The sequence below is a fragment of the Saccopteryx leptura genome, chromosome 1, assembly GCF_036850995.1.
Source record: "Saccopteryx leptura isolate mSacLep1 chromosome 1, mSacLep1_pri_phased_curated, whole genome shotgun sequence".
NCBI lineage: Eukaryota > Metazoa > Chordata > Mammalia > Chiroptera > Emballonuridae > Saccopteryx > Saccopteryx leptura.
The window spans coordinates 59,783,248-59,804,663 of NC_089503.1; the positions used below are offsets into that span (position 1 = coordinate 59,783,248).

Sequence of the window (21,416 nt, forward strand, 5' to 3'; positions counted from 1 at the left end):
GAGATAACAGCTCTAGGTCAAAGTTTCGGGAAGGTTGCAGAGGTCGTCCTGGGAGCTATTTTGCTTTCCGTGACCTTCAGCATCAGGACTGCTGTGCTTCCTAACTCTTGTCGGAACTGTGCAAAATGAGGTCTTGCCTGCATCAGGGCACAGTGTGTGAAGGATACAGAACAAACAACATATGCATATTGGTTACTCCTCCAGAAAAGGGCTAGATGAGAAAAGCTGGCACCAAATGGGGAAATGTGGTTCTGAATGATCTTTAGCTGCATTTGTCACATCTATCAGTGTAGATAATGAACAGTTGAGCAAATGGGTGCTGACAAGTTTGTTTCCTTGATGACCAGCACTTTTTGTTGTATTAAGACCATCATTCAGATTTTGCATCAATTTCTTCATTAGCTGAAGAGCAAATGGAATTAAAGATCAGTGAAAATGAAAGGAAAGTAATAGCAGTCTAAGACTAAATTAGACGGATGTAATGTTAAGTGTCAAGGCAGAAATAGCAATATCTACAGCAAGGGCAGATGCTGTGGAAACCTCTGGTCTGGTTTAGGGGTCTTGTGTTCTCCCATACCTGCCTCAGCCCTCCAGTAAAGCCCTTATCACAGTGGTCTGTTTTCCTTGTCTCTCTTCTCCACTAAGGTTCTTGTCCTGTTGGTTTTTTTTAACCCAAAGTGCCTGCACTATTTCATGAAAGTATGTTGCTGAATGAACACAGAGTTTTACTCAGCCTGGTACTTTTTTCTCAGAAACAATGAAATGTCAAGCCTGCACATACAATGAGCATGACTTACCTATGTAGGATGGCTGATCCTCTAAAAGGAAATGTGTAGAATTCCTACTTCAGCTTTTTATCATTGTGGACTATTGGAGATTGATTGTTATAAATTAAAAAGCTTTTATTTTTCTCTAGTTTTATTGGTCACCTTCATGTTGTAATCTCTGATCTTCCTCTCATCTTTCAGAGCTTAAGTGGAGAAAACAAAAGAAAACGAAAGCGCGTACTGAAATCTAAAACTTTCAGGGATGAGGAAGGCTGCATGGGTAAGAAAAATTTTTGGCTCCAAATCCAGAGATCGAGTTATTTCCATAGACAGGTACCATAATCCTTTATAGAGCATCATGCCTCAAACTTGAATGTGCATGTCACTCACCCCCAAGGGAGACCACTGCATCTCGAATTAGAATACCTGGTTTTTGTTTGGCCATACACTATAAAAATTGCTTTGAGATCTTAGATAAAAGTTATGTCATCTCTAGTGGGTAGCTTCTTGATCTATGAAATGAAAGTAGAATTCCTATTTTGCCTACATGTGGGGTTGTTGTGGAATTTCGGGTGAGGTAATATAGCTAAAAACACTTTTAAGATGGAAATCACAATTACAACTTAAGATTAGTTATTAGAGATGTTGAAAAATATTTAGGGTTTTTTGGGAAGGTTATTTGTTTGGTTTTTTTTTGGTCACTTTGAACATTTGAACAATGGAAAGAAAGCTTCTACAGATGATCAGATGAGACTGAAGAGAGTGTCCTAAGTCTTTGATATTTTATTCCATTTGTTCTTCAGAGAGGTTTGACTCTTCCAGATTACTTCCTTAATGTTTCCTATTTTAAGCCATGTTAGGTAAAAGCATGTGCTTTTTATAGAGGCCTAGAGGGGAATAGAATTTAGGCTTTGAAACAACCCAAGTGTTCACATCGACAGAGAATGAATGAAGAAGTTGTGTGGGGGGGTGTTTATATATACATATGTATGTATGTATAAAACGAAATGTTCAGCCATGAAAAATAAAATCCTGCTGTGTGTGACAACATGGATGGACCTTGAGGGTATTGTGCTAAATGAAATGTCAGACAAACAAAGACAAATACTGTATGATCTCATTTACATGTGGAACCTTTAAAAAAAAATCATAGCCTGACCAGGCGGTGGCACATTGGGTAGAGCATCGGACTAGGATGCGGAAGGACCCAGGTTCGAGACTCTGAGGTCTCCAGCTTGAGCGTGGGCTCGTCTGGTTTGAGCAAAGCTCACCAGCTTAGACCCAAGGTCGCTGGCTCAAGCAAAGGGTTACTCGGTCTGCTGAAGGCTCGCGGTTAAGGCACATATGAGAAAGAAATCAATGAACAACTAAAGTATCGCAACGAAAAACTAATAATTGATGCTTCTCATCTCTCCCTTCCTGTCTGTCCCTATCTATCCCTCTGACTCTCTCTCTGTCTCCGTAAAATAAATAAATAAATTTAAAAAATTAAAAAAAAAACAAAAAAACCAATGTTAAAAAAAAAAATCATAGACAAAGGGATCAGATTTGTGGTTACCAGAGGCAGGGGGAATAGGATCAAGGTGGTCAAAAGGTACAAACTTCTAGTTACAAAATAAATACTAGGGATGTATGTACAGCATGATGGCTACAGTTAACACTGTTGTAAGATATATATGAAAGTAAAGAGTTTATCTGAAGAGTTCTCTTTACAAGGTAACAATTTTTTTCTTTTGCTTTTTTTATTTTATCTGTATGAGATGATGGCTGCTACCTACTAACTAAACTTACAGTGGTTATCATTTCACAATATATATGTAAGTCAAACCATTATACTGTATACCTTAAACTTATACAGTGGTGTACTTCAATTATATCTCAATAAAACTGGAAAAATATTTTACATTTTTCTAAAATTCAGGCTTTGAGTCATTGGCTGAATTTTCAGCCATGTTTTATCTTGTACCTTTTCCACACTTGAACCAGACTTCTGTGGGGCTTTTAGGATTTGGCCTGATGGTATGATCAGATACTGGTCCCATGTCTCTATAGTTGAAAGAGCTGTGGGTTATCCTCTTCAACCTCTTGTTAGTTGGATTAGCCTGTAATTGTTGTTTCTTCTTTCCTATGGCACCTGCCATGGCTTGACTCTCCAGAGAAGTATTTATTGTTTTTTCCCTTTGTTGATTTTCCTTTTCTCGTTCAAATTTTTTGTCTTAAAAATAGAGTGAAAAATCAGTTTTTCCTAGGCAATGTGGTTGTTAAAACTAGTGAAGACATCTTATCAGCTGAGAGCCTTGTCCCATTATTCCCCACTTCTTACTCCTTTGAAAAGGCATCTACATTTTAATTGTACCATATGACTGAGAAATGAAATTCCCTTTTCATTGCCAAATTTATTGTGAGCCTGTGAATTCTTGCCTTTGAGTAGTAGTCTGTTTTGAGTCTTCTAATAGTGCATTTTCAAGCCTCTGAGTTTGACTGTTGGTGGTACAATATGTACTTTCTGTTGAATTTCTTACTCTTTTTCTCTTTTATATGTAAGAGGACTAAAGCATTAGTGCTAGTTTTTTTCTCCTTCTATCCCAAAAGAAAAATGTCAAATAGATCTTTGTGACAATTCATTGGGAATTTGTGGCCAATTACATACTGTTTTGTTCAAAACACAGTACTCAAATTTTGGCCAGGTGTGGGATGTGGGCCTTTTTGCAGTCCTGTCTCCACACAGGACTATTAAGAGCCTTGGATACAACGATGAAAACTGTGCTCACATAGCAGGTTTTTTGGGGTTTTTTAACGTTTTTAGTCCAAGCTCAAGCTAATGAATCTTGGCTCCTGTTGCCAACAAGAGATCTGCTTTCCTCTCTCTGCTCAGATTGTTCCAGATATATCAGCACAGCTCTTGCCCTGTCCTGTGCTGGATCAGAGTTGGCCTGTGGGCTTAAAAAGCTGATCTTTCCCTTTTTGTGAATTTGCTGCAGGGTAGGGGAGTTGGGCCCTTGAGATAAGTTTTTGGTGGACTTCTGGACAAGGTAGATTTCTAAAGCAGTTGATGAAAAGAATTCTGATGTTACCCATGCAGACTGGGCCTTTTTAAATGGCATCTCAGAAAAGTGGCATGCTGTTCAGCTGAAATAAAGATCTTGTATTTTTAAATTGAAATCTCCTTTGTCCTGTAGTTTGAAGCAGCCAAAGTTTTTAATGTAATGCTCCTTTGAACTTGGAAGGTATGCTAAGTGTGCTGCTTAAGAAATTTTTTTGGTGCTGCCCTGACTGGTTTTTAACTCCATTCCTCCCCCCAAGCAGTGCATTGTGCAAAATTGGCATTGAGTAGTTTCATTAATGAGTAATGAAATAATGAGTTAATTGATGCTGAAATTTAATATTATAGACATGCTGCCCTTTGAATACAGAATATAGCTTATGAAGGAGCAAGTCTATACCACCAAATTAGTAAGTCATTTCTGTGTCTATAGGCTCTTCAGACTTAACTCAGACTTTGAGATATGTACTAGTAAATAACAGCTCACAATTTTGTTCCAGTAAACCAGTTACATAATGCTTTTGAAGTTGTGTACAAGATGGGGATGATGATGTAGGACTGTAATTGCTGAACTAATAGGTATATCAAGGAAATTCTGTATTTTAGAGCAACATTTCTCAAACTTTGCTGAGCATATGCATTACTTGAGTATCTTGTGGAAACTCAACTTCTGATACAGTAGGCCTGGGGGAGGACCTGAGAGGCTGCATTTCTAATGATCTCACAGGAGATTCTAATGTCCTCTGGTCTGTGGAACGAAGTTGAGTAGCAAAGCCTCTGAGAACACTTAATATATGTATAAGGCTAATCAGTGTTTTTAGCCTCTAAGTTGGTAGGAGTCAGCAAAGTAAATTCTAAGCATTAGAAGGTAATGACAAATCCTGGGAACTCTTAGGGAGGAGACTGTTAACTGCGCAACCTTAGTAGCATTGGAGGGAATAAGTGAAGGAATGCTGCAGTGGCAGTAGCCAGTTGACCTCCAGCGTGGCCACTGTGAGGGAAAAACTAGCAGTGAAGGGGACTTGCCAAAGATGACTAGGTGCACCTGTACATTCTGTGAGGCAGTGTTATCCCCACTTTAGGGGACTTGGGGGTAGAAAAGTCATGCTCAAGATCAGATCCCCAGACATGTTAGAAAAGCAAATGCTCAGGTCCACCCCGGACCTACTGAAATTGAAACTCTGGAATCAGAGACCAGCAATGTGTTTTTGCAAGCCCTCCAGGTAATTCTGATGCACATTAAAATTTGTATAAATGGCAGACTAGGTATTAGAACATGGATAGATTTGATTCAAATGCCTATGCCTCTAGAACAATTTAAGTAATATATTTTATTAGAAATGACCAATAATTAAGAGTTTAAAACTATCATTGTTCAGCCCTGACCAGTTGTTTCAGTGGATAGAGCATCAGACTGGCTTGCAGATGTCCCAGGTTCAATCCCTGGTCAGCACACATGAGAAGTGACCATCTTCTCTTCCTTTCCTCTCCCCTTTTTCTCTCTCTTCTCTTCTTGCAGCCAGTGTCTTAGATAGTTTGAGTGCTGGCCCTGGGTGCTGAGGATAACTTGGTTAGTCTGAGCATTGGCCTCAGGCACTGAGGATACCTCAGTTTATTCGAGCATCACCCTCAGACAGCGGTTGCCAGGTGGATCCTGGTTGGGGCACATGTGGGAGTCTATCTCCCCTCCTCTCACTTAAAAAAACAAAAAACAACTACTATTGTTCTTAAATGAGAAAAAAATACTTTCACTGTAATCATTTTAGCATTTATTATGCATATTGAGTTATTCTGTTCAGTTAAGAAAAGATGTTTTTCTTTACTGTTTCTCCATCACTTGCTGCAACCAGAAAGGCTGAGAAGAAAGAATTTAGATGACATTAGTTATACAGCTGCTTCAGCTCTCTAAAGTTACAGGAAGTTGGCATTGTTCTGTTTCTTGTGCTTGGTGTATGTAGTGCAGTAATACTGGAAAGACACCCTCGTCAGTTCAGTGATATCGTTGTTGGGAACCATTGTCTGTGTTTGGGCTTCCTTATATTGACTGCTCAGTAGTATAATGCTTTTCAAAGTTTTCATTAGGCAAACGTTTCAGTGATTGTTATTGGCAGAAAAAAAAGTAACATATGCCTTTGGCTAATAGGGAATAAGAGAATTGGTGACTATTTCTCATTTTATCATTGTCCTTCCTTAAAGCCAGGGGTTCCCAGGCCCTGGCTGGTTGGCTCAGCGGTAGAGCGTCGGCCTGGCGTGCGGGGGACCCGGGTTCGATTCCCAGCCAGGGCACATAGGAGAAGTGCCCATTTGCTTCTCCACCCCCCCTCCTTCCTCTCTGTCTCTCTCTTCCCCTCCCGCAGCCGAGGCTCCATTGGAGCAAAGATGGCCCAGGCGCTGGAGATGGCTCCTTGGCCTCTGCCCCAGGCGCAAGAGTGGCTCTGGTCGTGGCAGAGCGACGCCCCGGAGGGGCAGAGCATCGCCCCCTGGTGGGCAGAGCATCGCCCCTGGTGGGCGTGCCAGGTGGATCCCGGTCGGGCGCATGCGGGAGTCTGTCTGACTGTCTCTCCCCGTTTCCAGCTTCAGAAAAATACAAAAAACAAACAAAAAAAACCCAGGGGTCCCCAAACTACGGCTCGCGGGCTGCATGCAGCCCCCTGAGGCCATTTATCCGGCCCTGCTGCACTTCCAGAAGGGGCACCTCTTTCATTGGCGGTGTCGCTCACGTACTGTACTACTGCTGGTGACGCCGGACGCATGTGTCACGGCTCCGGAAGCGCGTCATATCACTTGTTACAGCTAGCAGTGACAAATATGGAAGCGGACATTGACCATCTCAGCCAAAAGCAGGCCCATAGTTCCCATTGAAATACTGGTCAGTTTGTTGATTTAAATTTACTTGTTCTTTATTTTAAATATTGTATTTGTTCCCATTTTATTTTTTTACTTTAAAATAAGATATGTGCAATGTGCATAGGGATTTGTTCATAGTTTTTTTTATAGTCCAGCCCTCCAACAGTGTGAGGGACAGTGAACTGGCCCCCTGTGTAAAAAGTTTGGGGACCCCTGCTTAAAACGATCAAGTTTGTCATCTGATAGAGTTTGCTTGGGACAGTTATCTTCATGATGTATAATACCGTTGGTAAATCTTGGGATAATTAGCATTCATTCAAAACTAAAAACCAAACAATTGAGTAACTTGTCACCAATCCTCTGTACTTAGGATGTACCGAGAGTGGGAGACATCAGCATTGAGATAGAGTTCCTGGCAATGAGCCTGGCTAGACAGGATGGAAATCAGCAAATAGAGTAGAGATTAAGACCAGGAAAATGAGCAGTGGAGATAGGCACCAATTAAAGCTTGGGAAATTAGCATAGAGCAGGACCCAAATGCAGGGTTTGGGCAGTCAAATGATAAAGGCCTGTTTAAAAGCATGGGACATAGCAGTGAGAGAATAAGGGGGACTGATTATTCTGAGCCCCAACTAGAGGCTGTGGGAGCTCAGAATACCACATACATCCCATGTAAGGCTGGATCTGCTCTCCCTGTGGGAGAAAACATTGGTAGTAGATGAGCACACCTTCCTTGATCAAAAGGCCTGGGGGATCTGGTGAACAAGACATCTTGTTTTCTTGAGAGAATAGTATTCTAAATGACTCAACCTACTCATGTTCCATTTTTCCTTTCTTCTACCAGTGACTGAAAAAGTCTATGAAAGTGAATCCTGCACAGATAGTGAAGAGGAACTTAAGATGAAGACATCTTCCATACACAGACCTGCAGTAATGACTGTGAAAAAAGAATCCAAAGAGGAACGAAAGGGCCCCAGGAAAGGGACTGCTGCTCTGGGTAAAGGCAATAGACAAGTGTCCATTACTGGCTTCTTCCAGAAGAAATGAACTGCCATCTCTGTTAGGTCAGAGATGTGGAGTGGTCAGGGAAAAGACCAAGACATACAAACTCGCTTACTGTGTAAGTTCCTCCAGCGCCTCACCTCACCTACATCAGAAGACTGTTCTACCATCTGATCTGGTAAGGTTTGTACTACTGGTTTACAACCAAAAGGAAATCATCTGGAAGCAAGAGTTAAAAGATATTTAAAAAGCTCTTACCTTCTCATGACACTTTTTAAGCACAATCTTTGACCTGTCCAGAAGAATGTACTCCAGAAAAAAAAAATTGGAACAGGTTTCAGAATTATCAGATGAAGCCATTAGTGGCTACCCTGTGCCCGATCCGCGTATGGCTCAGGGAGTATTCGTCCTTGTTTTGTAGTATTCTATGGATTCGTGGGTGTTTTTTTATTTCTGAATTTTACTGGATGTGTTACCACTCCCCTTATCATCCTTTCCCCACAAAGAATTCCGTGTGAGACCGTTTTCTATAAGTCTTTTAAATCTTGGTTGGACTAAAACCTGAAACAAAAATCTCCCTGTAATCCTCTTTTCCTCCATTATAAAGTATACTGACACCTGGCTACACACCAGCACGTTGTGTTCTACTCCTTTCATAAAAGGTCTCTAGACTTTTACAATTACTGGTCAGGGAAAAGCACAAATAGACATGTTATTCAACGTCACCAGAAATGACTTAGCGTCAGCAATGACAATGTTAAAGGACTTGTGTGGCTGACACAGGGTGTGCTTCATAATGCTCTTTGTGATTTTTGTCTCCTCTCTTTCCCACTCTCAATAGTAGAGAGTGTAACTCATACAAGGAAATGAAGGCTTTTTAAAAGAGAAATCTTTTCCTACATGCAGTATGTAAGTTAAGTTTCTTCTTAAGGAAGCTGGACATTCAGAAACAATTTTCCAGGAAGGTCATGAGGAAGAGAGAAAAGCACGTAATTGCAATATAGATGTTGGTCCTCTATATTTTTAACTCTTCCATTTGCCTAAAAGTACAAGTTCCCCAAGAAGAGAAAGAGATACTGAGTTGTTAGTAGGTCTAAACTGCTGTTAAATATTTTCATTTGTTACTTAAGGAAAATCATCTATTCCAGTGGTAACTTTTAAGCAGCTTCCATTATGGCTGGACAGTGAGTTCCATGAACAGAGGTGGTGTGGCAGTGATCTGCACGGTGCACTTGGGAAAGGAACACAGACTTGGCTGCTGGTCTGACTCACTATGAACCGTCAAGGGATGTCTGACTTCTTTCCATCTCAGCCTGGTGTGTGTCTTGAGTGATACAGCTGGCATTTACTGTTTAAAGTTAGTATTGTGATGGCCTTGGATTAAGAGCGGCTGTCACCAAGGGCTCTTTAGCCAGGCACCCATGGACTTGCTCAAGCCCAGAGGTTTGGAGAATGACACCTAGGACTTGTAAAGGCAGACGCTTTGTGTAGCAAGCTCAGTAAAGGTTGACATATTCCCAACTGCCCTGCCCCCCTTTTATTTTTTGATCTTAAATGGATGGATAAAAACACGGAAATCCTGGACTTAAATCTTTATAAAAAATTTCTGGAGAGAAATCCCCTTTAAATGGTTATTTCTGTCATTTCCTCTAGTTGTTTTTCTAAATAGAAATGGAAAATAAATCAACTCTTTTTTTATTATAATGACGATGCTGAAATCTCTAGTAAACTAAATTTTGAATTGAAAACCTCTGGTGCTGGTTGAAAGGATAATGCAAATCCTGTGACAGTGATCCTGTGATCACTGTCTCCAATATGCTGCCTGCACCGGAGCTGTCTGCAAGATTTAGTTAGTAAGTGGTGGCTGTAGTTTTTCTTTTTATACAAAACTACCGTGTTATCCCATGAGTTAAATAAATTTGAGAATTTGTTTTAAAATAGTTCTTCAAACTGAATGTCTGATGAGTCTGTTTTTTGACAGGATGGCAAGAGTGTGTGCAGTTATTTAAACTGAACAGGAACAAGACTGGTTTTTAGTTTATATTGTTAAAATTGCATACCCATAGTCTGAGATAGACAAGTTATTTGCTGCCTTCATCATTTTTTCAGCCCTGTGGGAAATCTTAGTTCCAGCCAAACTCATTTTTTAGTTCATTTAGAAGAAAATCTAGTCCTGATCTTGCACATTGTATTAGTTTGGCTTCATTACTTGCTAGCCGTGTGACCTTGGGCAAATTCCTTTCTCAGGTTCTTTACCAAAAAAGAGCTAAAAAGAATTACCATGGATTGCCAAGACTGAAGTAATAATGTATACAGAGCATAAATTTAGTACACAGTGGCAGCACATAGGTGTTCTACTAATGGTGGTTTCCTGATGTCATAAATGATGCAGTTAGCTACCAACTTCCTGAAACGTTATCAAGGAAATGACCTAGATATTATACTCCTTCAGAGTCAATCTGGCTATAAATGTGGTCAAAGGGGGAAGACACTTGTCCAATTTTCCAAAGGTTTTAGACAGATATGTGCCTATTGAAAGTGAGATTTATAGATGGCTATATTTACTGTTCATGAAAACATTTATTGTGCATACTGTGTGTCAGGACTCTGACCCAGGAACTAGAGGATATAATAGAACCCTAGTATTTGTCACTGTCCTCAGGATCTAGTGAAAAAGACAAGCAAGTAAAATAAAAGTATAGTGTCATGGTGAGCGTGCAGTGACAAATAAGCACAGGCCCTCTGAGAGCTCATTGGAGGGTAGGTGTGGAGGAAGTCTTCAGGAGGGGAGGAAGCCAAGCAGTTTTTTGAAAGATGGGTAGCAGAGAAGAACTGAAAGGTTTCCCAGGCAGAGGCAAATGGCTTTGGGGAGAAAATGGACTATTGAATTTAGGAATAGGGAGGAAGACCAATTGAGAACTGAAGTTGGGAGTCCTACTAAGGAGTCTGGATTTTATTTGAAGACTATGAGGTCCAAGTGAAGAACTTTATAAGAGGAGAACAAGTTGATTCTCATTGAGAACCACCTGAATACCAGCTGAACAGCATTTCTATAAGTAATGCTTATAGGAATGTCCGTAAAGTCATGGTGCACTTTTGACCGGTCACAGGAAAGCAACAAAAGACTATAGAAATGTGAAATCTGTACCAAATTAAAGGAAAACTCTCCCAGTTTCATACCTATTCAGCGCAGTTTGATGTGGCCTCACACACAGATTTTTTTAGGGCTCCTTAGGTAGCTATCCCGTATAGCCTCTACAGACTCGTCACTGACTGATGGCCTACCAGAACGGGGTTTCTCCACCAAACTGCCGGTTTCCTTCAACTACTTATCCCACCAAGTAATGTTATTTCTATGTGGTGGCGCTTCATTATAAATGTGCCAATATTCACGTTGCACTTTGGTCACGGATTCAAATTTAGGGAGCTACAGAACACACTGAACTTTCCTCTGTACCGTCCACATCTTGACTGCCATGGCTGTGGGCTGCTCCACTGTATACACAGTGTTACGTCATCATCTGTGCATGCGCACATGCTGCCACATCACCCTACAGAAACTGGGAGGGTTTTCCTTTTATTTGGTGCAGATTTCACATTTCTATCATCTTGTTGCTTTCCTGTGACCGGTCAAAGTGCACCATGACTTTACGGACACACTGTATATAAGAAAGAGGCCATGTCAAAACTGGTAGAAGGGACAGGGACATGAAATGGCAGGTCCCATACCCATGGTTTGATGGTTGAGAAACAGAAGGGATATCTTGGCTTCAGAGACCTCCCTCAAAGCACCAAGGGGTGGGGTCCCTGTCCCACACTTGTCTCCCCATGCCAGGAAGAAAAGTCCCCACAAAAATTGCTGTGAAAACCAGCAGGGATTGTGGCTAAGTGAGGCCTGCTGGAGACCAAGCTGTAACAAGAGACAAAGAAGGGCATTTTATAATGATAAAGAGATCAACCAAAGGATGTAACTTTTGTAAACATTTACACACAATGTAGGAGCACGTACATATATAAAGCTAGTATTGATAGACATAAAGAGAGAGATTGACTATAATACAGTAATAGTAGGGAACTTAAATACCCCTTTGACATCAATGGGTAGATCTTCCAGACAGAAAATATATAATAGATAAGGAACAAGGAATAGCAACTTTAAATGACACATTAGACCAAGTGGATTTAACTGATATCTTTAGAGCATTTCACACCAAAGCAGCAGAATATATATTCTTTTCAAGTGCAGATGGAACATTTACCAGGATAGGTCACAAAACAAGTCTCAATAAATTTAAAAAGCACTGAAAGCATATCAAGCATATTCTCTGATTACAAAATCATGAAACTAGAAATCAATTTTTAAGAAAACCAAAAAACACAAACAAGTGGAGCTTAAATAACATGCTACTAAACAATGAGTGGGTTAATAGATCTAGGAAGAAATCAAAATATACCTTGAGACAAATGAAAAGGAGAACACAATGATCCAAAATCTATGGGACATGGCCAAAACAGTTGTAAGAGGAAAATTCATAGCACTACAGGCCTACCTCATGAAACAACAACAAAAAAATCTAACCTTACACTAAAGAAACTAAAAAAGTACAACAAACAAAGCCCAACGTGAATATAAGGAAGGAAATGAAGATCAAAGTAGAAATAAACAAAATAGTAAAAAAAAAAAAAAAAAGGATCAATAAAACCAAGAGCTGGCCCTTTAAAAAGATAAGATTGATAAACCTTTAGCCACACTCATCAAGAAAAAGAGAGTTCAACTATAAACTTGAAAAGAGAAGTAACAACTGCCTGACCAGGCGGTGGCGCAGTAGATGGAGCGTTGGACTGGGATGCGGAAGGACCCAGGTTCGAGACCCCAAGGTCACCAGCTTGAGCGCGGGCTCATCTGGTTTGAGCAAAAGCTCACCAGCTTGGACCCAAGGTCGCTGGCTCCAGCAAGGGGTTACTTGGTCTGCTGAAGGCCCACGGTCAAGGCACATATGAGAAAGCAATCAATGAACAACTAAGGTGTAGCAATGTGCAATGAAAAACTAATGACTGATGCTTCTCATCTCTCCATTCCTGTCTGTCTGTCCCTGTATCCCTCTCTGACTCTCTCTGTCTCTGTAAAAACAAATAATAAATAAATAAATAATTTTAAATTTAAAAAAAAAGTAACAACTGACACCATAGAAATACAATGGAATATAAGAAAACACTGAACACTTTTATGCCAACAAATTGGACAACATGGAAGAACTGGATGAATTCCTGGATGCATGCAATCTTCTAACACTGAATCAGGAAGAAACAAAAAATCCAAAAAGACCAATAACGACTAATGAAATTGAGCCTAAAATAAAAAAATGCTCGCCCTGGCCTGTTGGCTCAGTGGTAGAGCATTTGCCTGGCGTGTGCATGCCCCAGGTTCAGTTCCTGGTCAGGGCACACAGGAGAAGTGACCATCTGCTTCTCTACCCCTCTCCCTTTCTCTTCCCTCTCCCACAGCCATGGCTTCATTGGTTCAAACAAATTGGCCCCAGGTGCTGAGGATGGCTCTATGGCCTTGCCTTGGCCACTAAAATACAATAGCTCAGTCACTGAGAAACGGAGCAACAGAAGGGCAGAGCATCGCTGGGTAAGGGGGCTTGTGGGTGGGTCCTAGTCAGGGCACATGCAGGAGTCTCTCTGCCTCCCCGCCTCTCAAAACAACAACAACAAAAAAAAAACAAAAACACACAACTCCCAACAGAAATCTAGGACCTTGTAGCATCACAGGTGAATTTTACCAAATATTTAACAAAGTACTCTAAAATTTTTTTAATTTATTTTTTTAGAGAGGGAGAGAAACATCAATTTGTTGTTCCACTTATTTATGCATACATTGGTTGATTCTTGTATGTGCCCTGACTGGGGATTGAACCCACAACCTTGGTGTATTGGGATGATGCTCTAATGAACTGAGCTACCTGGCCACGACAAAAGAAGAATTAACACCTATTCTTAAACAGAAATCTTTTTCTTTATTCATTTGAGGGGGGGTGAATCAGAAAGTATTAGCTCCCGTATGTGCCTTGACCAGACAAGCCCAGGGTTTTGAACTGGTACTTTTAGCATTCCAGATCGATGCTTTATCCAATGCGCCACCACAGGTCAGCCCACCTATTAAACTATTCTAAAAACCTGAAGGGTGCTAAGGCTCCCAGACTCATTTTTGAGACCAGCATTACCTTGATAACAAAACCAGACCAAGGCATTACAAAAAAAAAAAAAAATTACCGACCAATATTCTTGATGAACATAGATGCATATGTTTTAAACAAAATTTTAGCAAACTGGATTCAACAATACATCAAAAGGATTATATACCATGATCAAGTGGAATTTATTTCAGGGACACAGGATGGTTCTATATCTGAGGTAAGTTAACATGATACTGATACATCAACAAAATCAAGGATAAAATTATATAGTCATCTTAATAGATTCAGAAAAAGCATGTGACAATTCAACATCCTTTTATGATAACTCTCAACAAAATAAATATAGAAGGAACCTCAACAGAATAAAGGCTACATATGACAAACAGCAGCCAATATTCAATGGTGAAAAGCTGAAAGCTCTAAGATCAGGAACAAGCCAGAGATGCCCACTATCACCATTTCTGTTCAACATAGTATTGGATATACTACCCATTGCAATCAGACAAAAGTAAATAAATTTTAAAAAGGCATCCAAATTGGAAAGACGTAAGAAAATCACTATTTGCAGATGACATGATTCTATATACAGAACTGACTCCACCAAAAAACTACTAGAATACAGTAAAGTAGCAGAATACAAAATATTCAGAAATCAGTTGCATTTTTATGCTTCAATAACAAATGATCAGAAGAAAATAATCCCATTTATAACTGCATCAAAAAGATTAAAATACCTAGGAATAAATTTAACCAAAGAGGTGAAAGGCATAAGCTATTTAAAAAATTGAGCCTGACCAGGCAGTGGCGCAGTGTATAAAGCGTCGGACTGGAATGTGGAGGACCCAGGTTCAAGACCCCGAGGTCGCCAGCTTGAGTGTGGGCTCATCTGGTTGGAGCAAGACTCACCCCTTACTGGCTCAAGTAAGGGGTCGCTCGGTCTGCTGTAGCCCCCCAGCCAAGGCACATATGAGAAAGTAATGAACAACTAAGGTGCCACAAGGAAGAATTTATGCTTCTCATCTCTCTCCCTTCCTGCTGTCTGTCTCTCTGTCTCTGTCACACACACACACACACAAAAGAAATTGAAGAGGATATACAGTGTGTCCGTAAAATCATGGTGCACTTTTGACCGGTCATAGGAAAGCAACAAAAGACGATGGAAATGTGAAATCTGCACCAAATAAAAGGAAAACCCTCCCAGTTTCTGTAGGATGATGTGGCAGCATGCGTAGATGATGACGTAACACTGTATATACAGCGGAGTGGCCCACGGCCATGCCAGTCAAGATGTGGACGGTACAGAGGAAAGTTCAGTGTGTTCTGTGGCTCGCTAAATTCGCATCCATGACCAAAGTGCAACGTGAATATCGGCGTGTTCATAACGAAGCACCACCACATAGGAATAACATTACTCAATGGGATAAGCAGTTGAAGGAAACCAGCAGTTTGGTGGAGAATCCCCGTTCTGGTAGGCCGTCAGTGACGAGTCTGTAGAGGCTATATGGGATAACTACCTAAGGAGCCCTAAAACATCTGTGCGTGAGCCCACATCGAACTGCACTGAATAGTATGAAACTGGGAGAGTTTTCCTTTTATTTGGTGCAGATTTCACGTTTCTGTCGTCTTTCGTTGCTTTCCTGTGACTGGTCAAAAGTGCACCATGATTTTACGAACACACTGTATATAAATGGAAGGATATACCATGTTCTTAGATTGGAAGAATATTGCTAAAATGTCCTTACTACCCAAAGCAATATACAGATTCAATGCAATCCCTATTAAAATACCAATGGCATTTTCAGAACTAGAACAGTTAATCCTAAAATTTATACAGAACCACAAAGACCACATAAACAAAGAAACCTTGAGAAAGAACAAAGTGGAAGGTATCATACTCCAATTCTAAACTACTACAAAGCTATAATAATCAAAGCATATAGATCAATGGAATAAAAACATAGATAGATCAATGGAATAGAGCTGTGCTGACAGAACTGATTCCATCTTGAAGCTAATCTACCAGTTTTACTTCTGAGTGAATGAACCAGGATCTTTGAACCCCTTATCTTCCCCTGGGTGAACTCTGAAATGTATACAGAGGCTTTGGGCTAATCACAGAATTTCCATTGACCCTTCTGGGCCAAGACAACCCTAATGTTATTTGTCTCTTAGCTCACCTTGGTACCAGAGCCTCCCAGTATTTGTTCTCTTTGTTCCCCCTGACCACCCACATACTCCTTTCTTAGCTCAGGTTCACTTCTGAGGGCAGATAAAAATGAGTGGTCTAGCGGGGGAATGATGTGGAGATAGGAACGTCCTGATACCACCCAGGACTGCATTTCTGTAAGTTTCCTATTAAACTCATTAACCAACAAGCTGGACTTCTCTGCCTCGTTCTTTGGTCTTTCAGTTCTTTTGACATTTGGGGACCACTTTGTATATACAACCTTTTCACAGAAAAAGAGCCTAGAAATAATTCTTACTTGTATGGTCCATTAATCTAAGACAAGAGAGGTAAGGATATGAAATGGGGTAAAGATAGTCTCTTCAATAAGTGGTTTTTGGAACACTGGACAGATCCATGTAAAAAAATGAAATTGGACCACTTTCTTATACCATATACAAAAATAAACTCAAAATGAATTAGACGTAAATGTAAGACCTGAAACTATAAAACCCCTAGAACAGTGGTTCTCAACCTGTGGGTCGCGACCCACAGGTTGAGAACTGCTGCGCTAGAAGAAAAGCAGTAAATTATTTTTGCATTGGCCTTAGCAATATCTTTTTGGATATGTCTACTTCACTCCAAGGGAAACAAAAGAACAAATATACAAATGGGACTACATAAAACTAAAAAGTTTTGTACAGCAAAGGAAACCAATAAAACAAAGACAACCGACTGAATGGAAGAAGATATTTGTCAATGACACATCCAATAAGGGATTAATATCCAAAATATGTCTGGTACTCAACACCAAAAAAAATCCAATAACAAAATAGGCAGAGGATCTGAACACACATTTCTCCAAAGAGGACATACAGATGGCCAACAGATATATGAAAAGATGCTCAGCATCACTAAGCTCAGGAAAATGCAAATTAAAACCACAATGAGATACCACCTAACACCTATCAGAATGCTATTATTTTAAAAAATCAATAAAATACTGGTGAGAATGTAGAGAAAAAGGAGCCCTTGTTCACTGCTGTGAGATTGTAAATTGGGACAGCCACTTTGGAAAACAGTATGAGGATTCCTCAAAAAGTTAAAAATAGAGCTGCCATGTGATCCAGCAATTCCACTTCTGGGTATTCATTTGAAGAAAACAAAAACATTAATTCAAAAAGATACATGCATTCCTATGTTCATTGCAGCATCATTCACAGTAGCCAAGATATGGAAGCAATCTACATGTCCATTGAGAGATAATGGATAAATAAGATGTGATACCAACAATGGAATACTACTCAGCAATAGAAAAGAATGAAATCTTGCCATTTGTCACATTGATAGACCTAGAGGACATTATGCTAAGTGAAATAAGTCAAAGAAAGACAAATATCACTTACACTTATATGTGGAATCTAAAAAATCAAATGAACAAATAAAACAGAAAGAGATCCATAGACACAGAACAAGCTGATGGTTGGAAAGTGGAGAAGGTAGGAGGATGGCTAAAATAAATAAAAATTATTTTATAAGAGTGACAGCTGTCATTTAGATTTTGTGTGCTGTATAATGAGTGTTTTACCAAGCATGTACATTGTATCTTAGTTCCAGTATTAAAATGAAAGAATAGGATTAAAGCAAAATGTCATAGTTAAAATAAGGCTGCTTGGCCCTGGCTGGTTGGCTCAGCGGTAGAGCGTCGGCCTGGCGTGCGGGGGACCCGGGTTCGATTCCCGGCCAGGGCACATAGGAGAAGCGCCCATTTGCTTCTCCACCCCCACCCCCTCCTTCTTCTCTGTCTCTCTCTTCCCCTCCTGCAGCCAAGGCTCCATTGGAGCAAAGATGGCCCGGACGCTGGGGATGGCTCCTTGGCCTCTGCCCCAGGCACTAGAGTGGCTCTGGTCGCGGCAGAGCGAAGTCCCAGAGGGGCAGAGCATCGCCCCCTGGTGGGCAGAGCGTCACCCCTGGTGGGCGTGCCGGGTGGATCCCGGTCGGGCGCATGCGGGAGTCTATCTGACTGTCTCTCCCCGTTTCCAGCTTCAGAAAAATACAAAAAATAAAAAAATTTAAAAAAAAATAAGGCTGCTTAATTTTGGCAGCCAGTGTTGACAAATGCAATATTTCTTTTGCCTTCCCCCATCAATATAGATTTCTCTAGCAGAAATAACTTCAGTGTGTGTTTTGTGAGAGACAGAGAGAGTGACAGATAGGGACGGACAGACAGGAAAGGAGAGAGATGAGAAGCATCAGCTCTTCGTTGCAGCACCTTAGTTGTTCAGTGATTGCTTTCTCATATGACCGGGGGGCTTCAGCAGACCGAGTGACCCCTTGCTCAAGCCAGTGACCCTGGGCTCAAGCTGGTGAGCCTTGCTCAAACCATATTAGCCCATGCTCAAGCTGGCGACCTCAGGGTTTTGAACCTGGGTCCTCTGTGTCCCAGTCCAATGCTCTATCCACTGCGCCACCACCTAGTCAGGCTAACTTCAGTTTTAATTTTTTTATTTTTCCATTGATTTGAAAGAGGGATGAGGGAAGGGAGAGGGATGGGGGGGGGGGAGCATCAACTCATTGTTTCACTTAGTTGTGTACTCTGATTGCTTCTCATATGTGCCCTGACTTGGGAGTCAAACCTGCAACCTCTTGTCCACCAGGTTGGCACTTTATCCACTGGGCAAACTGGCCAGAGGCAATTATTTCAGTTTTTAAAAGTGATTTGAAGAGCTAGTACTTCTGTGACACTCTCCATGATAGGAGCTTCTACTCAACTCCCTGAAATAAACGGAGAGGGGGCAAGGAAACGGTTTTTTCCTTTTCTATCTTTGTTTCTCTAAGAAGACATTAGCTATTATACAGGAGAGAGCTGAAGAGAAGGGCCATATAAGGAAACAAAATAGTTTCCCTAGGACCTGAGTAGAATGAGTGAATAATGTATTTGCCAGAAACATACTCTGTGTCAAGACTCGTTTTGGTAAACTTGTCTCCTTTCATTGGTTCCGGGATCTCACTCTGCTGTAATGCAGCTTTTTACCACCATGAAGCATTCTGGGGCAGCCTCATTTTGTTGTGAGAAGGCAGTGTTGCTTTCTGAGTTATTGCCCTGGCGACTCTGTAAATTAGCCCATGCTGTCACCATGCCCTCTCTGAAGGGCACATTGTACCCAAATGACTGCATTTTGGATTGATGCTTGCCACTCCCTGCTGCATGACACTTCTCACCACTTGTATCTGTGTCCAGTTTTTTCTTTTTCTTTTTTTTTTCCTAATTGTGGGCCACCCACAGATTGCCACCCAGGCACTTTAGCCAGAGAAATCTAGGCTTCTGATCCAAACCCACCTTAACTTGAGACTTCACTTCCATTTCAAATGTTAACTGTTGTCTGGCTTCCCCCCCTCCCCCATACACACCTTTTTTTCCTTATTTGCTCTTGCCAGACTCCCCTCCCTGTTTTTTGAGGTTTCACCTTGGCTTTCCCCACCCCCACCCCCACCCCACCCCCACTAACTGTCCCCTTTTTTCAAATACTCAGTTATTCATGGCCAGCCCTTCTTTAATTTCTTTCTTTGGCTGCTTTCTTTTTCAAGGTTCTTATTTCATGTCTTTTACTGGAATGCTCTTGAACAACGGAAAAAACACGTTTAGTATCTGCTTTGGATCATTCAAATCCAAAGCGTCAAGCAGTTGTTGAATTCTAGTTATGTTTAGTCCTGGATAAGATACTTTCGGGATTGCAAGAGCTCAGAAGCTACCATTTTGGAGTGACAAGACATACATACTAAACAGGAGTTGAGATTGTGTTTAGATGAGCCGTAGACAAGGGACTTAATTCAGACAAGAACTGGGATAATCATGGACAAAACTTTATAGTCCTGTGCGAAGAGCAACAAAGAATTTAAAACAAGACACAGGCCAAGGAAGGTCCAGCCTTTTAGTGGGTTTTATTTAGCTGTTTGTCACTCACCATTTACACAATCATGGTACAAGGAAACTATGATTAACTGAACCCTTAATGGAGTTATTTCTATCCTACCTTAAGAATGGGAATATTGACAAAAAAGCAAGCAGGATATCCCAAAGGGTACTTACAGGGTATATGTAGGCTCAGCATAAATTCAACTCTGTTGTGGATGCAGTCAGCAGCTGTGGCATACTGGGGAAGCAGGGTGTGTGATGGAGAGACACAGGACTGGGAGGCAGGGGCTCTGGATGCAGCCCTATCTAAGGCACTGACCTTAGTTAGGTAAGGTGCTTCAGTACTCAGAACCTCAGTTTCTCCATCTTTACAATGAGTTACCACCTCCCTTAAAGGGTTGTTTTAAGGCTTTAATGACATAATGCATGGACAGCCCCTAGTATTTGGACATATATTAAACTAACAGGGCAGAATAGCTCACATTTTTCTGCACACCAACTATGTGCCAAGCAGTGTTCCAAGACTGTTAGATGTATTAACCTTTTTTTTTTTTTTTTTTTGTATTTTTCTGAAGTTGGAAACGGGGAGGTAGTCAGACAGACTCCCGCAAGCGCCCAACTGGGATCCACCTGGCATGCCCACCAGGGGGCGATGCTCTGCCCACCTGGGGCGTCGCTCTGCCACAACCAGAGCCATTCTAGAGGCCACAGAGCCATCCTCAGTGCCCGGGCCAACTTTGCTCCAATGGAGCCTTGGCTGCAGGAGGGGAAGAGAGGGACAGAGGAAGGAGAGGGGGAGGGGTGGAGAAGCAGATGGGTACTTCTCCTGTGTGCCCTGGCCGGGAATCGAACCCGGGAGTCTCACACACCAGGCCGACACTCTACCACTGAGCCAACCGGCCAGGGCCAGATGTATTAACTCTTTTTTTTGTGTGTGTGTATTTTTTTTTCTGAAGCTGGAAATGGGGAGAGACAGTCAGACAGACTCCCGCATGCGTCCGACTGGGATCCACCCGGCACGCCCACCAGGGGCGACGCTCTGCCCACCAGGGGGCGATGCTCTGCCCCTCCGGGGTGTCGCTCTGCCGCGACCAGAGCCACTCTAGCGCCTGGGGCAGAAGCCAAGGAGCCATCCCCAGCGCCCGGGCCATCTTTGCTCCATTGGAGCCTTGGCTGCGGGAGGGGAAGAGAGAGACAGAGAGGAAGGAGGGGAGGGGGTGGAGAAGCAAATGGGCGCTTCTCCTATGTGCCCTGGCCGGGAATCGAACCCGGGTCCCCCGCACGCCAGGCCAACACTCGACCACTGAGCCAACCGGCCAGGGCCTTAACTCTTAAGCCTCATAACAACCATGTAAGATTGGTTCTTTTATTCCCATTTTACACATGAGGAAATTGAGGTCGAGAAGTAACTTGTTCAAGGTCCCAGAGTTAGCAAGCTTCAGAGCCAGAGAGATACAAATCTTGACAGTTTGGCTTC

General features: G+C 41.6%; 1 protein-coding gene across 2 annotated transcripts in view; it reads left to right on the forward strand.

Moving 5' to 3' along the window:
• POLD3 (DNA polymerase delta 3, accessory subunit) overlaps positions 1-9,588 on the forward strand; it is a 61,307-nt gene extending 51,719 nt beyond the window's left edge. The window contains exons 11-12 of one of the 2 annotated variants that reach the window (XM_066368549.1): positions 969-1,047; positions 7,502-9,588. In XM_066368549.1, coding sequence (XP_066224646.1) covers positions 969-1,047; positions 7,502-7,704 — 282 coding nt within the window. In that variant the 3' untranslated portion in view covers positions 7,705-9,588. The remainder of the gene's footprint in view (positions 1-968; positions 1,048-7,501) is intronic. The other variant, XM_066368540.1, reaches the window with a different exon arrangement.
• The last annotated feature ends 11,828 nt before the right edge of the window (positions 9,589-21,416 follow it).